The sequence below is a fragment of the Sesamum indicum genome, linkage group LG3, assembly GCF_000512975.1.
Source record: "Sesamum indicum cultivar Zhongzhi No. 13 linkage group LG3, S_indicum_v1.0, whole genome shotgun sequence".
Lineage (NCBI taxonomy): Eukaryota > Viridiplantae > Streptophyta > Magnoliopsida > Lamiales > Pedaliaceae > Sesamum > Sesamum indicum.
In genome coordinates, this window is record NC_026147.1 from 21,950,153 (window position 1) to 21,961,779 (window position 11,627).

Genomic DNA, 11,627 nt, shown 5'->3' on the forward strand with positions numbered 1-11,627 from the left:
TGCTATGTCGTGTCGTGTCGCACTGTGTCGTCTAGAGCCAACATTTGAGGATTGTGTCGTGTCGCGTCACGTTGCACTGTCTTGTGTTGCGTCGCACTGTGTTATGTCACGTCGTGCTCCTCGACCTGCATTTAATAGGGACTTCTAGCCTCGTCCTGAATTTTGGTCATGATAAAAAGGTTTCTCCTCAATCCTCCTTATTTCCCGCTTTCTTGATTTTATCTCTTGATGTGGTTCATAATTTTCAATGAATGGTTTTTGGGGTGAAATCATAAAATTGTTTGATAGTTACTTTGACTATGGTTGGCGTTTATGACACCTTAGGGAGAATATTTTGCTTTTCTTTTGACTTTGGAGTTTCATGTATGACACCTCGAGGAAGTGGTTTTTCTTTTGACGTCGGGGTTTCGCTTATGAAATCTCATAGAAATCATTTTTTCTTTGTTTTCTTTAACTTCGGGGTGTTGTGTATAATACCTAAAGGGAGTCGTTTTTATTTTGTCTTCGAGGTGTCGCTTATGACACTTCAAGAAAACCATTTTTTTTTTATTTTCTTTGTCTTTAGGTTATTACATATGACCCCTTAGAAAGCCATTTTTCAGGGTGTCCTTTATGACACGGTCAAGGAAGTTATTCTTTTTTAATTTTCTTTGATTTCGGCATGTTGCTTATGACACATCAAGAAAGCATTTTCCTTTTGACTTGGAAGTGTTGCTTATGACACCCCAATAAAGTCATTTTCGGTCCGTCTCAAAGGTGATGTAGTAATAAAGACGATTTTATTTGATATTGAGATAAGAAAGATTAACATTCTATTTATTGAAAAAAGATCCTAAAGAAATTAATACATCTTGAAGCCTCTAATTATTAAACCTCTTGGTCTTCTACCTTTTTTCCCTAATTATTCCATTCCTTGATGCTCAACCACATTTACTCGATCATTCTTGTTGCCAGATTCAGGATATGGTGCAAATAGTTCCTGTTGTTGGTAGGTCATCACTGTCCCATCTTGATTCTTCAAAAAATCATTTTTTCTTGAATTGTGATCCAAAAATTCCTTAAATTGTCGTGTCTAAATCAATCTTTCTACCTCATTTTTCACATTGTAACAATCTTCTATGATATGTCCCTAATCTACATGGAATTGACAATAACGATTAGACTTCATCCTCTTAGGGTTCTCCTGCATGGGTGGCAGCTGAACAATTCAACGATAGATACTCTGCGGGAGCTCCAACCATCTTAGCTGGTCAAATTAATCCCTTTCTTTTTGAAGCTCTATATGTAAGTTCTCTACCCCCTGTCTACTATTCTTCAAATACATGGAATTTTTTGTAACTGAGGTTTCATTGAAATGAATTCAACAGGCTTCCCAGCACGCAATCTTTTTTCTTTGCAAGGATTCCACAGATATGGGCAAGCTTCAAGGTGGGTTGAATTCTCATTATTTTATCAGATATTATTTCACCATAATATCAGATATTCTAGAATTAGATGGCGATTTAGATTGTGAATCTAAGTGTCATGTGTGGTTCAAGCATCCGTTCTCTAATAAGTTTTAGGTGGACCTAGAAACTTATCTGAACAAGTTCAAAAAACATAAATTTTGCCTGTAAAGTACAGAGCCAAAACATTGTGTGATTCCATTGATCAAGGAAAAGTTATATATCTCTAGTAAAACTTTGAGAAATATAAAGATGTGTTTTGTGGAGACAAGCATATGGGAATACCTTAGCCTTGTTCCAAAGATTATCTCTGATTGGATCTATCTGTCAATCTAATTGATCTGCAAAACCAGCAGATATGTTAACATTGTTAATATCTCCTTTTGGATGTCACAGTTCTTTTTCAAAGCTGCTGCAAGCAGGGTTACACCTTATGTTGCTTTGTTGTAACAAGTTCTGATTGTTGTTTGAGCAGAACAAAAGTACTGGAGAACTTAGCTTTCTGACCTCTTTAATGAACTTTGGAGGTTCCATGATTGAGTTTATTGGGTATCTTATTATGACCTTTGCGAAATAACAGAGTCCGTGAACTCTCATCCTGTATTTGTCTGATTCGCAGTGAGAGTCTTTACCAGCATCCAGGAACGAGCACCACTGAGCGGTATTCTTACCGTTGCTTCCATGATTAATCTTTTCAATGTCTCAAAAGCATCATCTTATTAAGTAGGCAAAATTACATTTTTTGTCCTGTAATTTTAAGTCGGTAGCACTTTTAGCTATGTAACTTACTCGATTGGTAGATTTAGTCATTTTTTTTAATAAAATTAGTTCTGTACACAATCATTACAAGATACAATCACTATCTCTGTGTTAAGTTAAAAAATTTGAATACACGTTCATTACAAGATATCAGTGCTTTCTAGAGCAGTCAATTAAGATGGATACAATTATTGCATTCCCTGATGTATTATTCTCCGTTTGATGGATGAAAAACATCTCAGGATGATTACATAATTATGAACTAGTGAGAAAACTAGAGGGAACACTTGTGCAAAATCTTTAGACCATTTAGCTTGTTTCCTAGCACAAAGTCTGGGACGAACCATTCTCCAGAACATGCGAAAGTTGGCTCAAACCAACCAAAAGTGGATTGACGGAAACATAGAATTTTGAATGACACATCATCCCAGATATAAGGATTCAGAGAAGCGACCATCACTATTCAGTGCTTGTTTCACCAGGTGACAGAAATGAGGAAAATGAACATTAATTTCATACAATACATAGAGGATTGGAGCTGTTGATTCTGGTGGAAAATTAACCGCAGAATACATCACTACTAATCCCAGTGAAGAATTGCTTTATATTTTGTGAGTGACCATATGCAGAAATTCAGACTAACAAAAGAATGGACTCACTTGTCCTTATAACTCCCCCTTGAAAGTATTGGAATCAGTAGTAAGATTCAGCACCAAATTATCTAGCATATGATGACATCTTCGGCAGTTCTAAAGAAGGTAAATCATGCAAGTCATTACAGTATCCTGCATAAATTCAACAACAAAGAGATCTCAGTGCCGTGTTTTCTTTCCTATTCAACCTATGAAACCAATGTTTCCAATCTCACATCAAGAGGATTCACTTAAGAAACAAGCAGAAGGGGTAAGCTTGGTCATAATTGTCGATGGTAATGAATGTAGGAAGGCATCAATAACGTGCACAATAAGTATGGTGAACCAGATTCACCAATGCTAATCAGCGTTGCTTCCTCCCAAGTTATTACGGAACCTGCCACCAAAGCTTGACCACCTTCTGAAGGTGCAAGCCACCAAGCTCCTCCCTGAAAAAGACCCTAACCTCATCTTAAAAGATGTTGACCTCCCGGTACTGTTTGATGCAACATTAACCTCCCCATTTAGGCCATCAATTGGTGGAATATCAGCACCACCAATTTCCTGCTCGTTAATGCCTACATCAGGCAGGTCAGGCTCAACGGCATCCAAATTCACTGCAAGTGAACCTCTACTTGACCTCAACCAATCAGTTCCCTCTGAGGTCACCCCACGACACTTTTTAACCTTAACCTTCACCAGATTAGGACAGCCACCAGCCAATGCTTCCATGCCATGATCCGAGATTGGACAATTTTTTATGCATAACTTCTTCAACGCAATACATTTTGCAGCAATGCACGAGATCTCTGCATCTCCCACAGTTTCGCTCCCACACAATGCTAACCTTTCCAAATTTTGACAATTTGTAGCCAACTTCTCTATACTCAAATGCGTAGGATTCACACCGATTAAAACCAATTCTTGCAAAATAGGGCAATGAGTAGCAACAGCAATTAATCCATCGTCACTTATTCTATTAGTTTTCCATCCATCAATACGGAGCTTCCTAAGCGACTTACATTTCTCAGCGATCATCATCAGTCCAATGTTCGTACACTCAGGTGTTTTTACCAAGTGCAGTATTTCAAGATTTGTACAATGTGAAAGAGCCGAGAGACCAAGATCACTAACCTGAAGCCTCTCCAAGTGAACCTCCACAAGCCCATTAACTGTATCAGCAATGACTTCAAGCAACTTATCCCAATCCCCAGAACACCTAAACAACTTCAAACTCCTCAAACTCGTTGCCCCAGCAATCAGCGGCCCGAAGCACTGCCCGTTGTAAAGATCCTTTAGACAAATCATTTTCAAAGCTCCGGCAGCCTTTCCTGGCCCAATGGGTTCAGCTGCAACCCCATCAGTAATGCCACGCAACCGCTTAACGGACAGTTCCTCAAGAAAAGCACAATTTTGGAGTAAGGCATTCATCCCTTTAGCCCCAAAGGTGCAAGACCCACAAGAAAATTTCTGCAAGTTCTTGCAATTCTCCGCGAAAACAGCCACCCCTTCATCGGTGAGCTCGCGGCAGGCCCGAAGCTTCAATCTCGTGAGATTCCTGCATTTGAGCGAGATCAGAATCAGCGCATCGTCGCCAATGCTAACAGATCTGCGGTCACATTTTAGGGCTAGCTTAGTAACCGCATCGAAGCGAGAGAACAATCCCGGAACGACGTTAACGAGCTGCGACTGTGCGTTGAGCGAGAGACGGTGGCGGCTCTGCCCCTCGACTGTCAACCAACGGCGGCAAACCAAGGAGGAGCGTTTCCGGTCCCCGGCGGAAAGTGACTGGAAAATACAGGCCAAGCATTCATCTGGGAGATTCAAAGTGTAGTCCTCTCCAGCGACGGCGTCATCCAAGTCGGACATAACGCCACCAGGACTTGCCGAAACCGTGTCTATCGCCGGCGGGGAGATCACGGTGGCGGACTTGGAGAATCTGGGCCTCGACACAGAAGCTGACTGGCCCATTCCCGGCGGGCACGCGGCGGAGGCGGAGGCGAAGGCTTTTGACCCGTTTCTTCTGCTCCCAGACGGTGTTATTTACGGTGGGCAACTGCAGAAATCAGTAGTTTGTCTTCTTTCTTGGTTCTGAGAAGGAAAGGCAATCAATTCAGACTTTGCCAAAAAGGGCTTTATGTTCTAACTTTCGGATTGTCTTTTCTTGACAGGAAATTCTTGTGATCATCATTAGGCATCTGGGTTGGGTTAGGAGTTGAGTGCGGGCAATCCCATTTGTTCTATTTGCTTGAGTGTTAGCTTCCCTTCTAGTTCCACTCCATATTCAATTCCTCTTACATGATATATCCGTATGCCCTAAATATTACTAAATTTTCATTTGATTTGACCCAAAACCATTTTCTTCTTTTTTCTTTTCTTGTCCGATTTATTTAACTTGTAATTGTTTTCTATTTTTCTTTTCCTAAAATAGAAATTTACAAAGAAAAAAAATTATTTTTCGACTCCAAGATAAATAAGCATGGAATGAAATTTTATTAGTAGCCTAGATGGGCTATTAAATTGAAATTAATAAAACTGACAAAATGTAACATAAATTCTAAGTCTTCTTATGGCATTTCAATTTTTGAAAAGAAGAGGTTGAGTGAGTTTATAATTTTTCAGAGGTTGGGTGTGGAGGATGATTAATATTCCCCCACGAATTGAACTCTATGTTCGTGTTGTGGAGTTATTCAATTATGGCTGCCAGAGCATAGAAGACTCCCATTGATTAATGCTTGTGCTTGTTTGTTTTGGCTCACAAAATATCACCAAGAGTTGAAGCAGTTAAAGTTGGACTTGGAACCACCACTATAATTTATGGACAAAATCATAGTAAAGTTTGTTCAACCTTAATACCTAATCTTATATTATTCTGTCATTTGACTTTGTCCTTTTCCTCTTTATAAACTACAGAAAATTTGAAAAGAATAAGTGACTGAGTTTGACTCACGGATTCCTCCAGCTAGTTTTCTTTTTTCTTTTCTGAAATTATTATTTTATTAGTGATGTGTCATTAACTGTAAACAATTACTTTTAATAATAGGGCAGAAATAATTTTCTAAACATTTATCTAATAGGGCGAACGTCGATTTAATTTGGGCTTCTCATGATTCAAAAATAAATGCTTCTCAGCCCAAAACCATCCTATTGGGTTTCCAATTTTCTACAAATAGTGGACCTTTCACATCCAAACATCGTGGAGCCAATAGCTGTTTGGAGTTCGAAAATAGTGGGCCTCTCACATCCAAAAATACTTGAGCCCAATAACAAAGTATGTTCATTCATTGAAGGTAAGATGAGATTGGACGTGGGTTTCATTCAATTTTGCAGCTGATTTATGTTAATCCGACTCCAGGTCTTTTAGGCGATTCTGATCTCGAACAGGTGACACGATACTTGATAAAAGATCACACCTTAGACTCCCTACGAGGTCCTTAACGATAATTTTCCAATACCTATATCAGTCTAATGTTAGGATGAAAGAATTCGAAAAGCTAAAACTTCATAAAAGAAGCCTTCTAAAACAATATACTTGCCCTTATGACTATTCACCCAATTACATAGGGTCCAAAGCGTTCGTACTCGTATAATAAATTCACGTTGTGAGATCTTGGCCATTATCTACTCAGCGATTAACTGTCCTTAGTATAGGATAGCGGGTCGGATCAAATTGGATTGGATCCGCCCTAATGTCGAAATAAGCTGATCTTGTCCTATTTTGGTATTTTGACCTTTACAAAGGGGTTTTTATGTTCTTCTATACTTTTTCTCTATTTTACCCTGCTTTATATGATTAAAGGACTTATTTGAGACTTGATTACCTGCTATTTTATCCTTTATTAGTGTTTTTAATTTCCTTAATCTGAGTAGAGTCTTTATATACATATTTCAGAGGATGTTGAATACTACTCATTATTATTCGTGGACTTTAATTTCAGTAGAAAAACTGCATTGAAGATCATTTTTGTAAGCCATTGATCATGTGTTGAAAATTAAAATCTGATTATTTTTTGCATTGATACACTCATATCTAAATCTTCGATTTCGAATTAACAAAAGTAATTTTAATGATGTCCGTTGGTAGTATTATGGATATTTTCATTTTGCACACTCAAATGTATGGTGAACAACTAGCAAGTTGACAATTTAGGCTTACTAATGCCCTTGACTAAGACTTTTCTGTTCAGATCATTGTTGGTTTCCACATTGTCTGATACAAATTCTTGTGTTCAGACTAGGTGTGATTACATAGAATGAATTATACGTTGAGTATAATTTATTTATATACAATATAATTAATTTGGATATTCTCTAACCCGACCCAATTAAAACTTCCCTTTTGATCTAAGAGATTAATTGGTTTGGTATCTTTACATGAAATCTTCTCATTCACAACCTGGTTGAAGTTAGCAAACACGTTAATGTGCTGTTGATTTACCTTACCAGAGCTGTAATGCAAATCATGGGTGGAGAGTACATTAAGAATGTTACAATGATTTAGGTTATCTATTGTCATCAGTAGATTCTGGTTTTCCGACATCATAATTATAAAAATACACAGTAATAACATCATGCATGATGATGATCAATGTAGTTTGTAATCTGTCCACTGGGCCAACTGGCATTTCGTATTGTACTATAAGCTGTCTTGTAACTTTGAAAGCTCTTGAACAGATATTAAAATTTCCTTTATGACTGCTCGATTAAAAACTGTTTCGTGTGCCTGAAAAACCAATTCCTTAGAATTATTGGGGTGGCCCAATTATAACTTTCTAAAGTTCTAGGCCGTTTGAATTTAAAATCATATATAAATTTACGTGTCAAAATTAGTAACTTTTTAACAAATAATACTAATTGAAATTAGTGAATTCATATCGAATCATATACACTTTGATATGATCTAATCTGGAGGTAAAACAATACGAACGTCTGATATGATCTGATTTGGGTAAAACTACACAAACATTTGTTCTGTTCGATCGTATTTTTCTTCTTTAAAGAGTAAATTGCAATTGAAGCATGAGCAATATTAGTAGAGGAATTGTGGTGTGTAATGGAATTGAGGTTCGTGCAGGGGGCGCCGAGTTTTTTGAATGTGGTAGATTATAAGTCCGTGTTTATTTATTTTGTGAGACAGGAAATTGGTTGGAGTACGTAGACGTACCTGTTTTCTTGGTGAGTGAATCATTGGAATTGGTTGCTGTGGCTACTCTTAAGTAGTGGTAGTTTGAGTGCTACTTTGGTCTCATTATTACCACGCGATTCTTTTAATGATGCAATGTTTCTGGTCACATTATATGTGTCATGAAAATTACGTTTATCAGTTAAAGAACTTGCAAAACACCTCTATCCCCTTTTCACAATTTACAATTTTTATTTGTAATTTGGTACAAAAAATAAAGAATTAGTACACACAATATCCCATAAACCCATCAAGAAGAATTATGTATCGATCTTGCATGCAGGCATGGTTTTTAAATCGATGTACTATCATAAAAAATCAGAACGTTATTAAATAAAAATTAATTAATACACAGATCAAAACGTAAGTTGGGGTAATTCAATTTTTCTTGCCGGCATGATCCTTACCGAACATTCTATTGTTTCCCTGCCCACCACAGGTAATTGTAAGGAATCAACATTTTCTTGGCACAAGAGTAACATCAATGGGTTAACACAAACCAATTGCTGAGTAATCTTGAAACTTTTATTCTTAAAACCATTTTTTGTTACAGGAACCAATTTGTAAAATTGCGAAAAAAGTAAGTGATGATAAATGTATATATGAATGGGAAATGGTGGTGAAAATGATGGCGTATGTATTTAAGGTTGTTTTGTAAAAGGGGGGGATGAGGGATGGGACTAGAGCCGATTGTGACAATAATTTATGGTACGACAGCCAATTTACCCCTATGACTTTGTTTAAGCAAATTGTCCTGAAGCATGGGTCACATCACACTTGGACAACACAGTAGCCAAAGATTTCCAACTCTGATCCACCACACCTACCGTCCCTCCCTCCCCCTCAAAGATGTTGGGAATTAATTTTTAGCTCAAATTAAAATTAATTAGATTTAAGTTAATTATACAACAAATATAATATAATTATTGCATAATATTGATGTATAATTCAAGAAAAAATAAATTAATTATAGAGTATTGATAGTAAAATATTTCATGACTGATGCATTTTTTCTTATAAACAAAAATTTATATAAAAACTTAACATATTAAAAATGAGAATCATTTAATATTAATATTTTAACATATATATATGTATCATATAGTACCATAAACACTGCAATTTGCATATTTTCACACCAAATTCAAAAAATAAAAAAAAAGAATTCCAGGGTGGAGTCTTGGGAGCTGGCCTGGCACATCAACATCAGCCAAAACCCGGGTGGCTGTAACTTTGGAAATCATGGTACGTACAAGCGCTTGTTGTTGTGTCTAGTCATGAACAAGAGCCGGTTTTGAGGTTAATGTTTGGTTGGATTCATAGCCAAAACAAGTGAGAGATTGAGAAATTTTGCTCGTTTTCGTGAAACTCCTGCACCAAAATATATATATTAAAAGCAGGTGAGATGAGGGAAAATGGTGAAATTTTGGGGTTTACTGCTGACCTTTTCTCAAGAAAGGAATTGCATAATTGATTCTATATACGTAGGATTGAGGGAGCTGGAGCTGTGCCTGTATGCGTTTGTTGATGAATTGTTTAATGGGAGACCGATAGTTACGAATGCGCTGCTGCACACTGCACACTGCACCATTTATTTTCCCAAAAATATATGGAATAAATCAACTTCTCTCTTTATGGTCTCTATTTATTAGTGTACTGCCTCTGTTAATTCTGTGTGTACGGATACACCACCTCATTACATTATATATGTCTTATTTTTTATTAAAATTTTCACATATTTATGTTGTTATTATTATGATAAGATAATGTATGAGTGGAGCAGCAGCGGTAATTTTGTGATTCTTGAGTTTTGGTATTTAAGTAGTACCATATGCATCACAATTCACAACAACATCAGCAACTGTAGAAATAGGAGGGTTGAAGGTGCAAGTGATGGGTAATAAAAGGGAGGTCAACTCCATAGCTAATAACATTAATGATTGGAATGAGTTCATTTGGTCAATTGCAACTGCTATATATTGTTCGTAAAGATTAACATTTAATTAGTGATAATAATGAGCAGTATCTTTAAACCCTGCCATAATTATGCGAACAAATACATGTGGTCCAACCCGCAATGACTCGGATCCACCGCTCACAGCTGGATTTTTAGGTTTATTGAATCCACCCCCCCTCCAAAATCAAATATTTTTAGGGATAATCACACTTTCCTCTTCTCAACTTTGGTCTTGTTATATGTAAATTATACATAGTCTGAAAAATTGTATCTACTATTACTAAAATTTGTTTCACCTAACAAATCAGTTCCTTTATTTATCAATTTATATTTAACCCCAATTGATATACTAGTGATTTATTGGAGGTCAAATCAAAACTTTTATGATCAGATTACCTTTATAGATCTTCACATTTAATGCATGCGATTAGGTATATTTTTACCGTTGTAAGGGTAACTTAGTTAGAAAAAATTATTTGATTTGCAATAAGTCAGTGATAAGTCAATCGAGAGTAATTATCAATTTTCATTCAACTTCTTTTTATTAATATCGACAAATTCAATGAATTTTAACTAATGGATGATCTTATTTGTTACATGGAAGCAAACTTTAGAGTTACTAAATATAATTTTCAAAATCACAGAGAATTTATGTATAATTACACCATATCTCATGGGAAGGGAAGTGTAATTATCACAAACTTTTAAAATGAATTTGAATTTTATTTTTAAAATTCAAAATATGCACGAGATATATATAAATTAGATATAACAGAAAATAAATAATTCGGACTAGTGTGTATATACAGACACGTCGGCTTTCTCCCAATTCCTCACGCCACAAAGGAGGGCATATTTATACTATTTGGTAATTAAGGAAAATTGCTTTCATTGCCCCTTTGAGCTAAATCTAGCAGCTTCTCATAGGGTAGTTTAGTAATTTCACCGCGTAACCATCCCCTTAATGATTTAATTCTTTTTATAGTCGCTCTTCATTAAAGTTGATGTCGAGAATCATGCTCCTAGTTAATTGTAGATGATGTGATTTATTGGATATAATATTTTATTTTAAATTCCATTGCATCTTCAGTACATTTAACACATGTGTGCACACGTACTAAGATTACATCATTTATTTTATTTAAAAAAATATTTTATACATATACCGTGTATATGTTGATTGGAATAGAAGATGCAACATGATTTGAAATAAAAAAATCTAAATTTGGTGACATATACAATTTAAATAGATTTGATACCGTGATTTATGCCCGTTTATTTCGTATCATATCTTATTCAAATATTAATGATACAAATTATATATAGAAAAATTACTACGGGCTCCTTGAGATTTTTCATAATTATAAATACACTTTCGTTGCTTGAAAAATTATAAATACCCCTGAAATTAACGACTGCTTAACAAATTTTCTCCTACAATGGATTGTTATGAGTGGAGTATTGCTAGACGGCTATTAATTCCAGTAGAACTATTTATCATATTTTAAATAATAAAAAATACTTATAATTATTATAAATTAAAAAAATACCTTATACAGTAAAACCTCTATAAATTAATAACCTTGGGACCATGAATTTTATTAATTTAGAGAGATATTAAATTATCGATAAATTAATATTTTATTAATTAA

General features: G+C 35.7%; 1 protein-coding gene across 1 annotated transcript; it reads right to left on the reverse strand.

Annotated features, from left to right (window-relative positions):
- LOC105159149 (F-box protein At1g47056-like) lies at positions 2,492 to 5,172 on the reverse strand. The gene has a single exon (XM_011076105.2). It carries the CDS (start codon positions 4,805 to 4,807, stop codon positions 3,197 to 3,199), a length of 1,611 nt encoding a protein of 536 aa, XP_011074407.1. The 5' UTR covers positions 4,808 to 5,172; the 3' UTR covers positions 2,492 to 3,196.